This window comes from Anabas testudineus, chromosome 2, assembly GCF_900324465.2.
Source record: "Anabas testudineus chromosome 2, fAnaTes1.2, whole genome shotgun sequence".
Taxonomy (NCBI): domain Eukaryota; kingdom Metazoa; phylum Chordata; class Actinopteri; order Anabantiformes; family Anabantidae; genus Anabas; species Anabas testudineus.
In genome coordinates this window covers 10,766,257-10,787,717 of record NC_046611.1, presented here as the reverse complement: position 1 = coordinate 10,787,717, position 21,461 = coordinate 10,766,257, and the positions used below count along the sequence as shown (strand labels likewise).

The 21,461-nt window shown below is 43.9% G+C and overlaps 2 protein-coding genes across 6 annotated transcripts; one reads left to right on the top strand and one right to left on the bottom strand.

Moving 5' to 3' along the window:
• The first annotated feature begins 1,073 nt into the window (after positions 1 to 1,073).
• Positions 1,074 to 7,211, top strand: trim25l (tripartite motif containing 25, like). Of its 4 annotated transcripts, none has more exons than XM_026364130.1 (16): positions 1,074 to 1,819; positions 2,275 to 2,370; positions 2,479 to 2,712; positions 2,820 to 2,979; positions 3,070 to 3,102; positions 3,189 to 3,224; positions 3,304 to 3,348; positions 3,436 to 3,489; positions 3,587 to 3,628; positions 3,733 to 3,795; positions 4,173 to 4,340; positions 4,482 to 4,595; positions 4,829 to 4,864; positions 4,946 to 5,014; positions 5,128 to 5,193; positions 5,383 to 7,211. In XM_026364130.1, exons 1-16 carry the CDS (start codon positions 1,190 to 1,192, stop codon positions 5,955 to 5,957), a joined length of 2,421 nt encoding a protein of 806 aa, XP_026219915.1. In that variant the 5' UTR covers positions 1,074 to 1,189; the 3' UTR covers positions 5,958 to 7,211. The 4 variants fall into 4 exon arrangements, with proteins under 4 accessions (XP_026219915.1, XP_026219912.1, XP_026219913.1 ...); XM_026364127.1 differs by having other exon boundaries at positions 4,817 to 4,864; XM_026364128.1 differs by having other exon boundaries at positions 3,581 to 3,628.
• Positions 7,196 to 21,451, bottom strand: trak2 (trafficking protein, kinesin binding 2). 2 transcript variants are annotated; one of them, XM_026364124.1, is made up of 16 exons: positions 21,303 to 21,451; positions 17,760 to 17,943; positions 16,934 to 17,119; positions 13,603 to 13,679; positions 13,399 to 13,515; positions 12,935 to 13,153; positions 12,714 to 12,792; positions 12,479 to 12,609; positions 12,239 to 12,313; positions 11,715 to 11,852; positions 11,536 to 11,615; positions 11,307 to 11,447; positions 10,919 to 11,217; positions 10,329 to 10,838; positions 10,134 to 10,242; positions 7,196 to 9,910 (listed from the first exon to the last, which is right to left on the bottom strand). In XM_026364124.1, the coding sequence occupies exons 2-16, from the start codon at positions 17,812 to 17,814 to the stop codon at positions 9,118 to 9,120; spliced, it is 3,009 nt and encodes a 1,002-aa protein (XP_026219909.1). In that variant the 5' UTR covers positions 17,815 to 17,943; positions 21,303 to 21,451; the 3' UTR covers positions 7,196 to 9,117. The 2 variants fall into 2 exon arrangements, with proteins under 2 accessions (XP_026219909.1, XP_026219910.1); XM_026364125.1 differs by lacking the exons at positions 16,934 to 17,119; positions 17,760 to 17,943; positions 21,303 to 21,451 and adding an exon at positions 16,363 to 16,907.
• Between the last annotated feature and the right edge of the window lie 10 nt (positions 21,452 to 21,461).

Below are 21,461 nucleotides of genomic sequence, written 5' to 3'. Positions count from 1 at the left end.
TAAATTAATGGACAGTAATAAGACAGAACAGGGACGCAAAACCCTCATCTAGTTGTTTTAACAATACTGTAAACCCACCGTACAGATAGGCTCAAGGTTATCTTGGCTCATTCAATAGGTCAACTGGAATTACAGCTTTGTACACAAAGGGAATATTTAGTGCTGCTTGATATAAAGTTGTGCTTGTTCCTGTTTGCCTTAATCAAGTACGTTCTCAGAATAATGTAGAACTGGTCCTGATATATTAAAACCATTTGAAATGAGGACCCATCAGTAGCTAGTGTCGCGCCTTTGGACATAATCACATATGCTGTATTATTAAAAGTACGGCTGACCCCTAAAAGTCCATCAGTGATGCACCCGTTGAGATAGTTCTTCAGAGCTGTAGCTTGAACCCAATATGTTTTAGTCAAAAAGTCAGCTCTATACATTTAAAATTATTATGTCCCAGATTTGATTTCATAAGCTGAGATCAATGTTGCTGCTAAAGTTCAATTTTAGTTTGTAAACTGCATATAGAAAACTGTGCATGTGAGATGTCACACTCACACATTGACAAATCAACCATAAGCTTATACAAAGGTGCTCTCTCTTCGCTGCTTCTCTCTGCTCCGTCTCCTGCCAGCTTCTCGTCTACTGCTCTGGCACACACACTGTTCCTCTTCGCAGCATCTGCAAAGCCACGACAGCCAAGCTGCTGTTTCACATCCAAGATTTCCTGTGCAGCAGCCAAGTTTTTCAAACTCACTGTTAACAGTTTCCTTCAAAACATGAAGATGCAAAAGACACCTCATTGTTTTTCCCTGTCCCAGCTTAGACTGAATCTGGTTATGAGTGGGACTGAGATGAAACTCTGATCCTCCAGCAATTTCTGTTTCTTCTTCTACCGTTGATTTGGTAAAATGATAAAATAATTGGTCTATTCACAACTTTACTCTCGTGGCATTTTGAAGTTTTTCCACCGACACCCGTCCTCCCCGCTAAACCTGCCCGGTGGCTCTGGCCCCACCCAGCTCACCTCTCCCTGCTCTCACCTGAGAAACAGCATTTTCTTACTGTGAGTCCAGACTGAACCTGCTTCTTTACATCTCTGGACTCTCTCCGCTGTTCTGCTTTATATTTCTGAACTTTATTTTTTTATATTCTCCACTGATTCAGTTTCTTCCTTTCATTTTGTTCCTGTGTCACTATGAGTAGTAAACTGTGGACAGAGGAGCAGTTTAACTGCCCTGTGTGTCTGGATCTCCCAAACGATCCAGTCACCATCCCCTGTGGGCACAGCTACTGCATGGCCTGCATTAAGGATTACTGGACCAAGGATGACCCCAAAGGGATCTACAGCTGCCCCCAGTGCCGCCAGACCTTCTCCCCCAAGCCCTCCCTGTCCAGGAACACCATGCTGGCTGAAGCTGTGGAGCAGCTCCGCAAAGGGGCCCTCAAGTCTGATGTTCGTGAATCTATCCGCAGCGCCCGTGGGTTAGCCTCCTCCTCATCTAGATCCAAAGGGAAGCTGTCCTCCTCAGCAGTGCCGTGCGATATGTGCAAAGGGGAACAGCGAGCGGCAGTCAAGAGTTGCCTGGCGTGTATGAGCTCATACTGTGAAACCCACCTGAAGCCCCACCAGACCCAGAAGGCCCTGAAGCAGCACGAGCTCATCGCACCCACAGGCAATCTGGCTGAGAAGATCTGCACCCAGCACAAGTACCTGGAGGAGTTCGTCTGTCGCCAGTGTAAGGTGTTCGTCTGCTGGCTGTGCACCAGCAACCAGCACAAAGGCCACGAGTGTGTGTCCACCAAGGCCGAGCGCTTGGAGAAACAGGTAGGTTAAAATGAATGCTGCAGGGGCCTCAGGCATCACATCAGGAAATGATGAGGGGCCCTTAGCCCACTGCCAGAGGGTAATTTTAAATGATCCAGTTAGTTTGAAGTGTGTGTGTGTGATCAGTAAAATCATTTTTAATTACAGAAAACACACTGTAGAACCAGTTGACTCTGCGCGTACAGTAGTATCACGCTCCTGCTCCTGCCCAGTGTTTCTTTTCTTTTAGCTTTGTCGTCTTCTGTTGTTGCTTCTTCCTTTGTGTACGACTGTGTCTCCAGCCAGGCTGAGGACATTCCTAACTACATTCCTGTATGTTCATAGTGCTCCACCTTCCCGTGCCACCTTCCGCGTCACATGTACAGCTGTTTCCTTGTGCTTTTCTTTGCCTCTGTCTGTGTGAGACTGGTGGGGATTGATGTTGTGATGTCATGTCCTTACGTGTCCTTCTGTAGAAACTGGTGTCAGAGTTGCAGGCGGAGAATCAGCAGAGACTGAAAGTCAGGGAACAGGAGCTGAAAGACATGAAGAAGATGATGGAGGGGATGAAGGTTTGTCAGCAGCACCAATATTGCATGCACCCTTAAATGTACACGCACTATACTGTGTGTGTATTTTGACAAACAGAGACATGGTCACCATATTTTCCTCTTGCACAGCGCTCTTCAGACAAGGTGCACGATGATACAGAGCAGGTGCTGTCAGAGCTGCAGCGCTCGGTGGAGCGGCTGCAGGAGCTGCTGGAGGAGGTGCTCGATCAGGCCGTCCAGGAGAAGATGGGCCAGGCCGAGGAGGTGACCGACAGCCTGGAGGCTGAGATCAAGGAGCTGAAGAGGCGGGACACGGAGATGAAGGACCTGGTCCGTTGTGACGACCATATCCACTACCTGCAGGTAGCGTGGTCCAAGGAATATGTGACTTTAAAACAGATTAGATAAGTTATATCATAGGAACTTTCTCTAATAGTCTCTAATAAAACTAAACTATAATATACTTTCAGACATATGAGTCCATGTGCAGCCCCCTCGAGTCGGGAGACCTGCCTCCTGTAATGGTCAACCCAGAAGTTTCCCTTGACCCAGTACGAGACGCCATCCTGCACCTCAGGGAACGAGTGGAGGACCTGTGCAACCAGGAGCTGGGCAAGATCACTAAGCAAGGTCTGTTAGTGAAGTGCAGTCATTTTGATGCACCCTATTTTCTCTTCGTGTTTTCTCTTTTTTCATCTCAATCTCTGTTTCTTTTTCCAGTTAATGACACAACACTGTTCACATTGAAAGGCTGTAAGTTCCCAACATATATCTTTTCACTGTCAGTGTAAAAAAGGTCGTAGCTGTGTTGATTGACACCGACTTCTTATCTCCTCCAGCAAACCGCAGCGTGGGGCAGAAAGGGATTCTTAAATGTGAGTGTGAATATAGAGTATTAAAGGACTACATTACCCATGATCCTATAACTTTCATTAAAAACACTTTTTCTTTTAGTGTTTTCTGGACTGGGTGCCCGCAACACAAACAGCCGTTTGCCAGGTACAGTCACTAATTCTTAAACTACATATTTTGTGTGTGTGTGTGTGTTTGTCCTTCATGTACATGATATCTGTTCATGTCTTACAGCTTCTACACCTAGTATCTCAGTTGGAGCACGGAGCACAGACAGGCGAGGACTTGGTACTGCTCTCTGACTCATTATATGTATTTTTATAGACATTCAACAAATTTCAGTAGAGTCACTGTTAAACATTCCCGTTCTCTTCCTCAGGCACAGGCCTCAAAAGCCAGGACGTGAGGAGCAGAGAAACGCCACGAGGTGAGAGGAAAAATGGCTGAATTAACAATAAACCTGCAGTGTGACCGTGGATGGAATAAAAATGTACGTGCACTTTTTCAAATTGCACTTCTTTCTTGCTGCAGACAGAAGCAACATGAGCTCATCCCGACCACGGGACAGACAGAGGAGAGAGGAGCGAGAGACGGGTCGGTTCATTCTGCTCTGCCTGGCTTGAAGGGCAGATAGTTTGTTGGTTGTTACTTCCTGTAAAAAGGACTGAGCTCTAGACGTTGTGGCTCATAAACTTTAAAAACCTATATGAAACTGACCTTCAGAGTTTTATTTATAATTTCGATATTTCTGTTCATGTAAGCACATTTGAAGTCTAAGGCATAAAAGTTCCCTATGTTATTTATTAGCTTCATCCCACTTCCATCTGAGTAATTCATCTTAACAGAATTTAAAAATAAGGACTGAAGAGGTTTTTTACATCAGATAAATATAATACATCAGTATATATAGTACAGTAACAGTTTTTGTAGGAAGGATAATAAACTCACACTGATTTATGTTCTCAAAACAGTGAGGGAGACCAACCCCAGACCGAGCCCTGGACCCAGCCCAACTCCCAGTCGCAGAGAGTCCCACTCCCTCTGGAGCAGATCCAGTCAGAGTCAAGCTGCTCCTACTGCGGAACAGATCCCAGCTCCGATCCCAGCAAACCCAAGTCCTGCTTCAGCTTTAAGTGGAGGTACAGTACCTACAGTGCGTTTAGACAAAACATTGTCATGTGCTGCCACCAACTGGAAAAACCCAGATAGTGCAGCTCTGACAAACAATCACTTAACAGAGAGTGTCATCCTTTTTGTTCTCTGTCTCTCTGTTTGTTCAGGTTTTAGTCGGATGGCGTCGATCACCAGCATCTTCCGCTCCCATCGGCGTGGCACCAACCAAGCCACTCCAGTTGCCCCAGCCAGTACCACACCGTCAGCAGGAGAAAACCAGTGTAAGTCCTGACTCCAACTTATATATGGAAATTTTATAAATCATATTTATTTCTGTTCTTCGCCACATCAAGTATTGTCATAATGAATTAAGACAGGTTAAACTTATGTAGGTGTCACATGTGAAGGCCTCTTTTAGTTTAGATGACTTCATAAAAAGTGAAAAGAGGCATTAAACGCTGTAATACTATGTTTTATATGTTATTCATAATGTGACTCTCAGTCCACTCGACAGGGGGGATGGCTGCTCTGCCAGAAACACCAACAGAAGGTAAGATGGCAGCTTTACAATATGTAAAATTACTGTCTGAGTGACATATTTATATATTAACACCATTTTCTGATTGAACAGTCAACCCTAGTCTCTTCTTGGACTCACCCACTTTTGACTCCATCAACCCTCTTCCTGCCTTCCCTGGATGTGAGTTAATGTTCTTCTTCATCTGTACTTAGACAAGAAATGTGTAAATATAAAATACTGTATACTGTATTTGTGCATGAATTGACATGTTTGATTTTTTTTTTTTTTACCAGTGAGAGAAATTAACATCGACAGCATCCAGGCCCCAGAGCCGAGGACCAGAGAGGAGTTCCTGCAGTGTAAGTCTCAGTGTCTAACTACGATACAACATTTGAGATAGTAGGATGGAGCAGGTTAAGCACAAAAGTTTCCTAAAAATGTTTGATAAACCATCCCCAGTCCACTTATCAGCTGTTATCCAGAACTTTTAACCATATTTCTTCACACTTGTCGTATGCTAAGTGTTCATTAAGCCTTCTCCTTCTCAGATTCTGTGACCATGACCCTTGACCCCAACACAGCCCACCGGCGACTCACTCTCTCTGAGGGCAACACTAAAGCCACCCTGCAGGCGGCGGTGCAGCCCTACCCTGACACCCCCCAGCGTTTTGATGGCTGGACTCAGGTGCTGTGCGAGAGCCCACTGTACGGCCAGCGCTGCTACTGGGAGGTGGAGTGGAGAGGCCGCGGCTCCTCTATGGGTGTAGCTTATGGGGCAGTAAAGAGGAAGGGCTCTGACGCCAGGTCAGGGCTCGGTTACAACGCCCAGTCCTGGACCCTGGAGCTGTCGGACATCTGCTGCTCTGCCATGCATGACAACGAGAAGAAGGACATACCAGTCACCTACTCTCCTCGTGTGGGCATCTACCTGGACCTGTCCATGGGAACGCTGGCGTTCTACAGCGTGGCAGAGAGCATGACACTCCTTCACACCTTCCGTGCTAACTTCACCCAGCCGCTTTACCCTGCCTTTGGGGTGGGATGTGGAGTCGGGGTGGGCCTGGACTTCGCCCTTGGCCAGTTCAGTTCCAGTTCTGACAGCATTAAGATCTGTTCCATCTGAGGATGTGGGGTGGAACATGTAGTCGTGGTGCAGCTTACAGTTGATTTCAGAAGCGTTTACGCTGATCAAACTCATTTGAAACTCCCAGGACACAGTGACTGAAAGGTTTTGTAACGTTTGGTTGCACCTGTCCTAATCTTTTCATAATTTAAGTGCACTTAGTGAAACAAGTTTCTGTTCCATACAAAAAGCAAACACTGGATTGTTGAGAGCCTTTACTTCAATGTCAATCTGTCAGATCTGGTACTTTGGTCCAGACTCAGTTCTCTCTAGAACTATTGGGTGAATTGCTGTGAGATCTGCTACAGACATTTAAAATCTGTGGGGATCAAATCTAAGGACTTGGTGATCCTGTGATGGAAGTAGTCACAGCCTTAGCTATTCCATATTGTCAAAACAGTCACATAAAACTCTGCATTGACAAGATTCAAAAGGTATCATCAGTTTTCATTATGATGATTTGTATTAGTATTAGTATTGATTATGATTGGACATCAGATTATTCAATTATTGACGACTCAGAAGATAATATTTTTCAAGGCCTTGGACATAAACTAGTTGCTTGTGCCCAATATATCACAAATAACTGGACACGTGTTCCATATTAAATAGCACACATTACTTAAGTACTGTATGATTATCCAATTCTAATGTCTATATACCTATTTAATCTGCATAATTAAAAAAGGGAGATCTACTCTCATGCTACAGTGGAAATATAATGAACTTTGATGTTGAGGTTACTTAGCAACACATCCTCTGGTCACTGTGATCCTGCAGAAACACCAATATTGTCTCAGAGTCACCGCTCAGCAACTCGCTGGCTTCAGGTGAACAAGTTTTCAGTGTCTGACAGCTGAACAGGAAATGTTTAGGACTTTTATATGATGTATTTGCTACTGTGTTGTGCACATTCATTTTAATTTAGTACATGTAGTCTTAATGAGCACAGTATAATTATTTATTAACGGGTTGAAAAGGGCACATTTAATTATTTGATAATTTGGGAAAAGGACAGGGGCTTGAGGCAGAGGGCCCCATCTGTATGTGGCAGACGTACAAGCTGAAAACACACTGACATCCAAATATGGACTATTCACAGTCATGAAATAAAAATATATTTTCATGTGTGTGTGACAACTTACAAAACCTTTTAGATCAAGACTTGAAGCACAAGTTGTTCCATGATGTTTGTGACAATAATCAGTGAGTCAGTGGCTTTGTTTCCATCACTTTATTTAAAAAAAAAAAAAAGAGGCAACTGAATAACCATGAGTAGTTTACAGAAGATTATGATCCTACAGGGGAGACACGAAGAGGACATTATATATTTAAGCTGAAACTTCTGCGTTACTGGAAAAGATAAGTAGTGACAACTAAAGATGTTAACTGTATGCTTTGTTTCCTTTTCTCTCCACACTGCTGACCAGCACAAAATTTAGCTTCACATATACACAAGTACTGATTTATTCAAAAATAAAATAACACTTTTGGCTTGATTCGATTCCCTTCTGTTGGTGTGCTGCAGATATGGAGAGCAAAAAACAAAATTAAACTCCAACATATATTAAAATATTATGACAAAATATTAGCCCACATTGATACAACAGGCACACATTATGCTAAACAGTCTCAATAATATGTTAGAATCTATATACTTCAAACTGTCGTGTCAGTAAAAACACAGATTAAAAATAGTAAAAGTGCAGTAACTGAGAGGGGACTAACAAGGGGCAGCAGCAATGACAGCAGAGGCATCACAGGGGTCAGATACGAGCTCTAAGTTTCCACAGATCTAAACATGAAATGTTATAAAGCAGAATGAACCTTTATTAGTTATCCTACAGTAACAGGCTCTGTTACCTTTGGATTATCCTGAGACACAGGAACAAACACTCATAGTAAACCTGGATGTGACGTACAACTAAAATATCCCGTCAGTGGTTTTTCCCTCTAAACAGACTCCCTGAAAGTCCCATGTCTGAGGACTGTGGGAGGAAACCTGATGACCCAGAGAAAACCCAGGTTTCAACCCAGGACCTTTTTGCCCACTGTGCCAAAAATAACTCTAAAATTCCCGGTTTTCACCAAAGCCTATGGCTGCTGTGAAAGGGTTTCTTGACCGAGCAGTGATCCTCAAATGAACACAAACCCAGTAAGTGCAACGAACATATAAACACAAACATGGCTTCACAGTCAAACAAATCCGAACGGTGCTGGCTTCCGCTTAAGGCTTCATACAATTAAAACAAAAAACACACAGCACAAGGACCTGAAGGAAAAAGCAGACCCCTCTTCTTGTCCGGTGTCCGATTTGGTTCTGTCCTTGGCCCCGCCCATCTGTCGAAAGGTGCATGCTGGGACCTGTAGGCAAGGTTGTTTTAGATTGAGGTGGGAAAGGGGCTCGACACATGGACAGTCTCCACAAAGCTCTGCAACAATGGCCTAGTAAAAGGTCTTTACATGTTAACACTGGCACATGGCTGGTGGTATGCTCTTACACCAGCTAGCACTTAAATTCTTATTCTCAAGTAATAAAAGCAAGTTGAACGTCTGGCTGTAAAAGGTTTTTAATGTGCTGAGGCAGATTTTCTAAAATCATTAACTGTGGTATGGGCATGATACTGTTCTAAGCCCTTGGAATAAACAGACTCTGGATGCTCAGTCCTTCTCATCTCACTTTCTTTGTTCTTTTTCTTCCTCTACTGTCATACAGACATCACACTATCTCTTTCTTTCATTTACCTACTCACATATTTGCTCCTTTTCTTTCCTATTCCACTTTCACAAACCTTGATCCACTTGCATGTTTCTCCTTCTCGCCCACTCACACCTGAACATCCAGAGCCTCGGAGGCAAACCACAGAGCCTAATTCATACTTGACTAATAAGGTACAGAGAGCTGAATGACCCAAATGGAGGCAAGCTAAGGCCTTCTTACCTAGCATGATGGAAAGCATCTACACGTACAGACACTGCGGTATCACTAAAAACAGTCAGTTTAGTTAATTGTGCTTTAAATAAGGGAGAAAGGAGGGATTGATCTGCCCAATGATGCCCTGACTCCTCTCTCCAAATGGAGAAAAGAGGAGAGACGATGGAGGGATAAAGATGATGGTTCATGTGGGGGAGTGTGCCCCCTCCTGGTCCACCGCCTTCTTTATTTTTTGGCCGAACTTGACTGGGAATGGGACTTGGATGCAAGATGCCGGCGCCGTTCTTTAAGGTTTCCCCAAGCTGGAGGAGGGAGGGCCAGGGAGGTGGGGTGAGGAGGAGGTGTGGGGTTGCTCCCTGCCTTTCCCACTCGGGCACCGATCATGGCTGGGAGGCTCTGGTTGCGTCTCAGGCCGTCCAACAGGCTCCCGCCACCCGCTGACACAAAAGTAGCAGAATCCTGGCGCGGCACTGAAGCCTCCGACTCAGAACTGTGCAGCACTTTAGTGAATCCCAGACGCCGCAGCCTCTCCACCAGGCCGATGCTGACTGGGTCGGGCCTTGCACGACCTGGCTTAAATAAAGGGACAAGAGGGGGAGTTTCCTGGGAGGGGCTCGGTAAATCTGGATGTGGGGCGCGGCCCAGATTTAACCCATAAACGTCCTGGAGGAAAAGCTCTGCCGGCCGCGAGGCAAGGAAATTGTCAGCTGGATGCTGCCGGGAATCTGTGGGAACAGGGGAGGGAGCGGGGGAGTGGGAGGGGGAGTTAGGAGGTGTGCCTGGGAGAAGGCGGAAGAGGGGCTTCTGTGAAGCGGGTCTTGGGGATGTGGGTGGTGTTTCAGTGGAGACTTGTGCAGAAATGCCCCTCTCCAGAACGAGCTTTGCCAGGCCACTGGTGGGTGCAGGGGGTCGCCGAGGTGGAAAGGAGTCTCCCAGGCTCAGCCTGCAGGGGGTCACAGGGGTGCTGGGACCTGTCCTCATGGAGCTGGGTGTGTTGGCCATGAGAGATGACTGAGAACTGGAAAACAGACAGACACAGGTGAGAAGGCGTACTGAGAGTGGCCAAGTTGGACAGAACTTAAATGATCAGCTTCTTACAGACAGATTTCTTAAAGCAGCCGGTTCATATTTGATTTCTTGTTGTTTATTATTCTTTACCTTTATTTCCTGTCACCTCGTTCTCCATAACTCACTGCATAATAAAAATGACATTACATTTGTCTTCAAAGCAGAAGAGTTACCTAGAAGTGACCTGTGTGACGTCACTGGGGTGCAGGATGCGGCAGGTTGTGAAGGTGTAGGTGGAGAAGGTGGAGCTCTGACACTTCACTGGATTTTTGACTGAACACACTGAAAACAAACGGGATTATGAGAAAAACAAACTCGCTTGTGTTGGCAGCACTGAGGTGTGAGACGCATAGACTGCTAATGTTTACCAGAGGAGGATGCTGTTGTTGTTGTTGATGTACAAATCTGAAGAACTGCAGCAGCTCCTGGAATGGACAGAGATGATTGGCTGGACGTCTCGGTGACACGAGGAGGTGTGGAGGTCAGACAGAGGTCTGATCTGAGTGAGGAGGACGTGGCGGGAGTCCCGGGTGATCTCGGCAGTGAGGGGGAGAGAGGAGGAACAGGGAGAGGTGACACAGAGTGCTTTCTGTCTCTCCTCTCCTCTGGTGTAGATGAGCAGCGCACCTTAAAGGTGATCCCGACCTCCTCCTCTTCCTCATCTTCCTCTTCCTTACTCCGCTCCGCTGCCCCCTTCTCCTGGACACCAATCCCTCTGTATTCTTCATCCTCCTCATCCTCCTCCATGTCAGACAGGCGGTAAACTGCGTCTTGAGTCAGTGGGCGGAAACCCTTAGTCACTACACCAGGATGTGGGTCCAGGATGGTGGCCAGGTGTGGTTTGGCCAGCTGCTGCCAGTGGTGGAGCGTCAGTGAGCCTGAAAACAAAAAGTCAGAATATTTACGGCTCATTAAACTTTTCTCTCAGCACAACAACTGAGATCAGTTAACTCTTTACCTTCCATGGGCTTGACAATCTGAAGCTTCTCAGGCAAGAAGGTCTTAAAAACGCTGGAGCTGATGGAGAGCTCTGATAAGTTTGAGAAAGAGGAGAGCGCGCTGCCCATCGGTGAGCTGCACCCGCTGTATTCCCCACCTGCCTCCGCTCCCGCCAGGGCCTGCAGCTGCTTCTCCCGCTCTACCTGAAAGAACTGACGCTCAGACAGGAAGTTCTGCCGTCGCAGCGACAGTCGGTGGAGGGCTCTGGTGAGGTCGTTCCCTCCTGGAGCCCCAGGCTGGCCCAGTCGTACCTCTTCCCTGAAAATACAGTTATTGAGCTGAACAGAGTCCAAACTTCATTCTTACAGTAAAATTCAAGGCAGGAACTCGTATTCGTCGTGACGTACCCCTGGGCGGACTGGAAGGGCTGTGCTGTCATCACTAGAGAACTTTGTCCTGAGCCTGGGATGGGAGGTGTGGCCAGCCCTGCTCGTGATGCTGAGGCATTGACGGAGCGGACTGTCTGGAACACTCGCTTCTGGGATATTCTGCAGACAGGAGAGGTCAAAGGTCAGAAAGTAGGCCACACAGGAACATCCTACTGTTGGAAACTGAAGGGACATTTGGGTTTCTAACCTTTGGTCCTGAAAGGCAGTCTCTTCCTCTACACTCAGCTCTCTCCTCATGGTACCCTCGATCTCTGCTGCCAGGGAGTCCTGCACGCAAACAAGCAGCAAATGTAAACTATAAACATCCATCATGTATGTTTCTTTCAGTGGTATGTAGTTGGTTTGTTCTCTGTGAGTTTCTATCACCATGGGGTAGAGGCCGTAGGAAAGGTGCCTCCTCATCCCAGCAGAGGGAGTGTTTTTACTGCGCAGTTCTTTGATCTCCTCCTGTGACTCATGGAGCATCTCCACACATTCGGCATTCCTCTCCGTCAGCTCGTTCAGCTGCGGCGCACACAGGCAGTGGGGATTTAAATGAGTTTGTTTCATGAATTGCATTCACAAACAAAAGACGCAGTTTTAATTATTATTTAAATTAGTCTGATTGCAAATGTACCATTTCATTTGTCAGGTTGTCTCAATTAAATTAATGACTACATCCATTTAATGGATTTACTAAATTAACATAATCATTCATTAAAAGATTAATAAGTAATTTAATGTTTCACCTGCTGTTTAAATGAGACACTGAATTTTTATTAAAATGGAATTAAATTAGTCATGTAATCATTTGCTTGCTTATTAAAGAATGAATAAATTAACAATTTGCTAAAACATACTTAAACTGTTTTATTGTGTTTGAAAAAGCGCTAAACATGGAACATCTGTACCTCTGCTGTGAGTTGTCTCTGAGCGTCTTTGGAGGCCTGCAGGTGGATCCTCAGCTCCTCTTTCTCCAGAGCCAGCTGTCCAGACACAAAGCAAATCCATTCATCAGGTCGTTTGTTTCTAGAATTTCTTCATCATGCCCGATAAGGGAGCTGCTGAACATGTTTTACAATACAAAATGTGCCTATGCATTCCACCCTGTGTCGTGTCTATTTAAGCATGGTGCGTGCTCCTCTTCTCACCTCCTTCACTCGATGCTGCAGCTCTACGATCTGTGAAAGCAACTGAGCAATTTCCTCCTGGTGTCTCAGCAGCTCCTCGTTTTTCTGGGACAGTTCACTGGTCAGAGACACCATCTGGCTGTTGGACTCACCTTCAGCAGGACACACAAACACACCAGCTGCAGTTACAAAGAGCCCCCTGGATATTAACGTGTACATCCTCTTCAGTGCAAACATGTGTGTGCATTACACTCACGGAGCTCCTTGACACAGTCGCTCACCAGCTGCTGCTCCTTCTCCTCATAGGTGATGGTGTCTCTCTTTAGTTGACATGCCTGAAGTAGAGAACAACCAGTCAATACCAAAGTTTGGTAGCCATGATAAAGACAAATTCAAGTTTTCTGCTTGCCACTTGACTTCCTGTTTCAATGATTCACTCAACTGAACCAATTACCCTGGATGTGTCAGAACTTGTACCTCAGACCTCAGAACCAGGTTCTCCTCCTCTAGCTCCTGCAGCTTGTTCTGCAGAGACTCCAGCTGGGTGAGTGCGGCAGCGGCGGTGGTTCCCCCCAGCGGCTGAGGCTGCCGCTGGGGGGTGGACACGCTGGAGTCGGTCTCGCTTTCCTCTGAGGCGCTGGCCACGATCCGCAGCAACTCGTCCTTCTTACTGAGCTCATGTTGCAGCTGGTGAACCTGGCCAGTGGAAAAGGGTGCAGGGACAGAGTGGGGATAACTAGTTATCAACTGTACTGATTGATAAATAGATACATTTCACTACCAATTTCACAGATAATTTATCAGCACATCTACATCCTAGGATTTAGCGTTGATATGTCCTACATGCCTTTATTATAGCAGGTTGCGGTTGGATTTAGATCATCATATTCAGACAGACTAAACACTAAACAAGCTGGAAAACAAGATTCTTTTTAAGCTACCTGGTCCAGAGCCTGAGCTAGCTGATCCTCTAAGGCCTCGTTACGTTCCTGAAGCAGGTTGTTCCTCTGCAGAAGTGACTGACCGATCCGAGCGGCAAGCTCCAAGTCTCTGTCCCGCTGATAACAAGACACACAGGTTCAATATTCCAACACGAAGGATGTTTCCGAGCAGAAAACACACAGTTGCAAAAGGGGGACACCTACCTCAGCCAAAAGGTGAGTGACCACTTCAACATCATTATATGTCTTGGTCATCTGCTCCACACGATCAGCACTGAGGACTGAGCAGAAGGAAAATGTTACTTTAAAAATACACACAATTGAAAAACACACAGATGCAATCTAGTATGCACATTGTGACATGTGCATGCAAAATGAGGATTCAGGGAGTTCCACACACTAATACGAAACATTTACAATAAAATAAAACCACCATATCACTCCACACTAATGGACATGCATCTGTGGCATGCCAGGTTTTCTTCCTTAAAACATATTCTGACCACGAGCAACGTGAGCAGCCAGTTGCTCAAAGTGTGCATGTAGCATCATGAGCCATTGTCGAGTCTACTGCTAAAACACCACTGATGCTATGTATCGTAATTTGCGAGTTCTGTAACTTGGCAATGTGGTTGCTAGTGGTCTGAATGTCAGTTACCCACAGTATTGCTTTACGGTCATAAAGAGACCACACACACGCTCTATGTGGCGCTATAGTGCTACAAGCTGTGTATGGAGGCAGACAACAGACCTACGCTACACGAACCTCTTGTCTGCTTTCATCTGCATGCAAAAAGCAGAGAGGGGCTCCATATAAAAGGTAAGCGGCGAACAGACAGATAGGGAGGGAAAGATACCTTTGGAGAGGCTCTGAGAGCCGGGGTGGGAATAAGAAGATGACTCCAAAGCAAAATATGCTAGTGAGAGACAGAAGAGAGAGAAAAGAGGGGAACTTTAAAAGGTGTTGAAGCAACCGGCTTGTTGTAAGATGAACTGGACAGAAAGAAAGAAAGAATAAAAGAACGAAAGACAGAAAAGAGAAGAAGAATTGCAGAAACTGAAGTAAAAGGCAGAGTGAAAGCTGAAGCTTCATTAAATCCAACTTCATTTGAAACATTAGTTTGTTGAGAATCAGAGAATCTAAACATCTATTAGTTTGGTCTGCTTTTAGCACCTTAGTGGGTCTCACCAGCACAGCATCGCTCGCTCCTCCACCTGTTCAAAGAAAAGTGGCATCTCTAATCATTAAAACATAGCTTTTTACTGAGAGTCACACAGACTGAGGGCACACTCTGGACCTACATCAACATGTAGCCTCACTAGCCATTTAAAACTTCATTTTCAATATTTCAATAATATTTTCCTCTGTCAAACATCGTGAAATATGAAAATGCTAAATATTTGACAAAAGGAAAACCGAGTGTTTGCTGGTTCATTTATTTCAATTTTGCACATTGTCATCATTAGATTTTGTCTTATGCGTGTACTGACACAATCTGCTGTCCAGTAATCTGAGCACCGCAGTGACCTCTGGATCTGGACATTATCCTCTATCAACCAGCAGTTAAAAATAACCTTTGCCCAACAGAGCTATCTTTGTTTCACACAGGAAGACACATACAATACATCCATAATGTATATCAACTCTCATGTTAACGTACTTACGCACACACACGCATGTTTTTACCTTCTTGGTGGAACATGATGTCACCGTATAAATTACACCCATAGTCCAGTTTGGTCTTTGTCTACCAAACACTACTTAAAAAACTAAAGATTTTACTCCAGACGCAGTCTGTGACACACACACACACACACACACACACACACACACACACTTCAATACAGTGCCTCGAGTTTACTTGTAGAACAAAGTGACTGAACTCTGGACACAATAAAATGAATAACTGTAAACTGAGTTACAAAATGAGCATTGTCACTTTGGTATGGCATTATGATTGGTGGTTAGTTGAACCTCTGGCACTACTGAACTCCAGCTGCAGGTTCAACATGTGTTTATTTGACAAATTGTAAAACCCAATTCCAAAGTCCAGTGTAAGAAATACAACACACAAAAACCCAGAAGAAAACATGTACACAATCATATCTGCAGATATTTTGTGTACTTTATACTTCAACAATATCTGCTGTTTGTACAGTATTTTGTGCCAGCACTGTCTGAATATGTCACACTGCTCTAAGGGTTCTCACACATTTAGCATATTAACATCCCTCTGCACATGCATCATGAGCTATTAATAGAGGATTTTACACTGCAGGAATATGAAACTGAAACCCCCTTACTGTACACCTTCTGTCACACTAGTGAAACACTTCACCAAATCACACAAACAAAAGCTTTCAGCATCTGCCATGTTATTTCCTTTAATTTAGGAATCTAACTTTTAAAGCCTTGCTTTGTCATTTTATGTGTGCTTTTTCTCAAACAACTATCAAAGGACAAATTGAGGGAATGTCAAAACATTTTTACTGAAATAACAGAACTGTGTTCAGATCAGATTGTAGCAAATGATGCTTTAAACTGATAAAAAAAAAAAAAAAAAAAAAAACGCAATTTCAGAGAGGAAATCTGGATTAAAATCTGTGCTTGTACTGTAGGAGAAACAAGTATAGACAGGAAGTCAATCCAAATGTCAACACTTCTCCCGCATACCACAACTTGTTTGAATACAAGCACAAGCATCAATTCAGACTTCCTGTGTTTCAAAGCTGCAAACTAGTGCACACACACACACACACACACACACACACACACACACACACACACACACACACACACACACACACACACACACACACACACACACAGTACCCCTACAGGCTGCCGTCTTCTGCCTGACCTTGGAGACACTGGTGAAGCTGCTTGTGCAGTTACTCTGGCTCATGTTTCTCACACACACACACACACACACACACACACACCATTCTGACCCTACCGCTCACCTTCCATAGCAAAGTTCTCGTAAATCTCCTCATTGTGAATGTTTAAAACCGGCATGGCCGTCGACTTCTGTCTACTGTGCCGTCTTCATCCTCTGTCTGAGCACTCTGCTGCCCCCCTCCTCATCACCGTTTGTCTCGTGACTGCTGGCTTTGAACTCCACTACCCCTATCTCAAGCTGGATCACTTGACTCCTCTGGCTCGCTCACTGACTGTCTCTCTCTCTCTCTCCCTCTCTCACTGTGTCAGAGCTGTCTAACATTCAGCAAACAGACAAAATGTCAACTGTTTGCCAAATAACATCAACAGCAAATCCCTGTGATTTGAACTCAAGAGGACTGTATAAAGTGAGTCACGTGTCTAATGTACTGAGACACACAAACACACCATCTGTTCAGTGATGTCGCCACAGGCATCAACCAATCAAAAGCAAGCAGGCAAAGAGGAGGCAGAAAACAAAGGTAGACATAAATGTAACATGGACATTTTCTTCAAAACACAAGAACCAACATTAGTATAGTCATGTCCTATGGTTCTAAACACACACACACACACACACACACACATACTTACTCATGTAGCGGAAAGTCTCCTCTGCCAGCATGGGGGAGATGCCGTTGAGCTGGCCTGAGCCTTCATCAGGAGAACAGCTTGGGGAAACCACCCAGTCCTGGCTGTCAGACAGGTGCATGGAGCCAACCGAACCCGAGCCCACTGAGCCGGAGCCATAATGCTTCCCACTGCTGCCCAGCCCCTCATCTGGTGGTTAGAGCACATCCAGCACCTAATGACTGCTTTCATTCTTGATTGATTGACTTGATTCACTTGCCAGCAGCGAGTTAGAGTAATTCCTATGGTTAAATTATTGCCCCTACATTTAGTTTTGACCTGCATACATTATAACCTTGTGATAATCAGCCATGTGGTGACTTCCCTATATTAAAATAGTTAGTAGTTCTAACTGAAAAAGACAGAGTGAAGCAGAATGATATTTTGATGTAAAGAAGGCAAATAGATGTTTAATACCACTAATACTCATGTAATCCTCAAACTAGAAGCACAGGCTGCGAGTTGAAAACAACAAATTCGCCCTTTAAGTGAATGAATAATGAAGAATGTCAGACTGCTGTGACTGTTTTTATTCCCCAGAGTGAAGGCATTCAAAGTGAGTGTGTGTTTGTGTGTGTGTAGGTCAGGTACTGTACAAGCTGATGTCCTTCCACTTGAGAAAATATGCAGTTTACTGGGGCAGGTTTTTCTGCTCCTATATTTAGAGCTCAGACAGAGGATATTATATTTCTAGGCAGCAGAACACTGGCAGAACAGTATTAGCACTAACAGCTACTACTGTGTTACCATTGCAGTATCAACATAGATTCATTACACAACACAAACCTACCTGTCTCAGTGCTCGACTCCTTCTTCTCCACCGCCCGGGGTTTGACTTCAAACATCCTTGGAGCGGTAGGGGAGCTCCTCACTCACAAAACACGAAGCTTAAGCAGGAGAAAACGAAAGCTGCTATCGCTGTGACATCACATCCTGTTCCTGTGGTTATGGGTGGTGCCCGCAAGCACCTTTACCTGCAACAAAAGAGACAAGGTGTCAAAGAGGAAATTCTCCTGATAGATAAAGATGATTGAAAGATGTTGAGACAAACTGGAGGCCACAAGTTTTTTATTTAACACACTGTTGATGAAGCAGACGCAGCTTATTTTATGTTTTTATCATTTCTATACGGGTGCTGATGACACCCATCTCTTCCCTCTGTCGCCCTGCTCCCGTTCTCCTTCCCAGTTGGCTGCCATAAGAGAAAAACATTCTTCCCACAGTGCTTGATGTTGGATCCGTTAAATAACTTGCTATCTGCTTGAGGATTTTCCAAACAAAATCAAAACCAATGAAGCCTTAAAATTGGAAGATAAAGATTACAACTATTTTTTACCATTTCCCAGGAGACAATTTTTGAGATAAAGACCAGTCATAAAGAATTCACTGGAGGAAACACTGTAGAGGGACAAAAGCAGGCTAGCTGCTATACAGCAACGATGATACTGTGCCACATACTGTTTTAAAGGAGGGCCGAGGGGAAAGACAGAGTCCTCCTACATCCTGTTGACTCTCTCTGAGGACTGTTCTAAGACTTATGAATGACTAAAGGAATGAGACAGGATGCACTCTCTTAAAGGGATCGATTCCCAGAATAGGAAGAAAATTGACAAATGGTAGACTTGTGGTGTTGTATTGAGTCGTACAGTTGCAAGTATATTTTTGGAAATGGTTAAAATGGTTCTTATAGTTTTTCATATTTATTCCAGTTAATCTGCTGCTGATGGAAACACAAATAAACATGTATTAAAGTTGCCACTGTACATAAAAAACTATTAACAGCATCAAACATGAACATCCCCATTCAAGTTAGTATAACACTTGCATAACATTGGACGGCTGGTGTGGGACATAAAAAAAAGAAAAAACACTTCCCAAAATGCAACTTAACAGTATCTATTAGATGCAACCTGCTATAATTTAAAACTTCACACACTGATTTGAATACAGTTTTTGCATTAAACATTTAAAATTTCTAAATAAACAAGCACTATGACATCATTGGGGTTATTTTGTCCTTCCAAACTCCCACAAAGGAGGCCAACGTTAATTTCAGCACTCCTCAAGATTAGCGAGCTAAACGTAATGATTAAAACAGGTGGAATGACCCTTTAAGTGGATAAGTCTGTGTAACTATATCATATCAAATGACAATAAAACAGTAAAACTCACTGGTTTATGTAACAATACCATCAACTAATACTTTAATAGAATATTAGAATTTACAACCACAGTAACATCTGCATCCCTGACCTTGATGCTCGGTTTGTGCATGGCAATGCACATGCATATCACTAAATATGACTGCTCAAAGGTCGACCTTGGGCAACCTTCATACTCTGCTTACATAACAGACATTACTAAGATACACACAATGCTACAGCCTGTTTACCATTAGCGAACCAGCAGATACACTCAACTGACCCATTAATGACACTGTTATTGACTCAGTGATGCTGGAAAAACAATAGTCACATTCACATTAGGAGCAATTCAATGCAGAAAATGTTGCATATATTAATCATCAGTATGAGCTGGGTAAAAACATTTGGCATCCATTTATATTCATTAGATCCACATATTTCAGTTATGTGAATCTTCTTTTCCTTTTATCAAAATGAGAGAGCTGGTCTTGCCTGAGTGCCTGTGAATCATCTCAAGAGTAACACAGTGTCTTGCTTATTATAAAACAGTCTGGTCCTCTCAACAAAAATTGTACCGGGCCTCTTTCACATCTTGACAAATACAAACCTCCAGCATATTTTTTGGCATAGCTAAATCAAATAAACTAATGAATTGGGTTATTTGTGGTTTACATTAATGACCACACACACAACACAATTCCCTTTAGTTTAGAGAAGCTCCTGGACAACTCTGACCAATCTACAAATTATTATATTTATATATATATAAATATGATAATGATGATCATTTACATATATCATAATGATGGGAAGCGCAGTAGCATCCCTGTAGCCCCTTCAAGTAATTGTCCAACATAGGCAGCAGAGGCATTATACCCAGCACTAGTCTGTCACAGCTGTCCCAGAGGGACTGTCTGCTTACATCAGCTTTTTACAGACTTCATCTCCCCTCATGTGTCTAATCCGAGCATTTGGCTGATGCTCTTATCCAGAGTGACCTACAACCAGAGCGGCGTTAGAAATGTGACTATCTGAATGCAATACTCATGTATAAGCCAAAGTTAAAATAGGCAGTACAATGCCAGGAGCAACAAAGAGTTTATTTGAAGCTGTACCATGACTGTTAAAGTAGGGAATGTGTCCCCTTTGGCTTTTATTTGTTTTCACTTGCAAGTTCTTTTATATCTCCTATCTATCTCCTTTTGTGCTGCATTACTGCATGTGCACACAGCCCATCTTATATTTGACAGACTAGACATGGCATGAGGGCTTGCTGCGGAAAAAAAAAAAAAACACAGGACAAGGAAAGTTGGCATGTGATCCTGAGTGGACCAGAGACTTCAACTGCAAAACCAGACGCCTCTGAGTGGAACATGAGCAGGCATTCCTTGTCATGCAGTACTGAAAACAGTAAAGTTAAATGTAATCTCACAGGCAACTTACATCAAGATCAACTAACATCCTATGTGTCATAGTCTATTACAAATAAACAATTTACATGAAACTCAGTTTAAAAAAAAACCCCTACATTTTCCGGAAGCTTTACTGGCCAATAAACGATCATATTGATCAAACAAGACTTTAGCACTTTTAAGCAATCAGCTGAAGCTACTTTCTAACTCGGCATGACTTCTGTTGATGTTTACGTGTTCATCTTCATTTTGGTTTGTTATTCGATGCTAAGAGGAGATTCCAACATGTCACAAATTTAAGATTAACCAGCTGACGTCACATTTGTTATTTAATATCGCTTAAACCTTCCTTGTTAGCTGAACACACTTAGAGGACAGTTGAGGCGACTGGGCTAGCTAACATTTACTGTAAATATTTATTTCTTATTATACATCAGGTATGAAGGCAATAGTTATATGAAAGCTAACATGCGACTGGCTATGCTAGCTAACACTACCATTGATTTTGCAGGGGAAGCTATGTTATAAACCGAGTGAACTGTGGGTGAGTCAACATTACATCCTTGAATTTAACCTAGTAACTAATTGACTTATGACTAAAACGCTTCACATGATTACCCTGACTACACTAAGGGAGGATGACAGCTCCACTGTTGCTTCTCGCAGCGTAGGCTAACACTAAACCATCGCCAGCTCAAACTGGCAGCGTCCCTCACGCAGAGACCACTGCAGCATATGAGAAATAAAAACAACACGACTCGCTTTCATAAAACTTACCCTATGTCGAGATTATTCCACAGCATCAGCAATTCCAGCTACACATGCGGTATCTGTCAGTAGCTTCACCAAAACCTCAAACAATGGAGGAGAAGGGAGGGAGATGGCAACCAGCCTCGCGCATCATCAGCGTGCGACAGAAAGCTTGATGACGTGTTT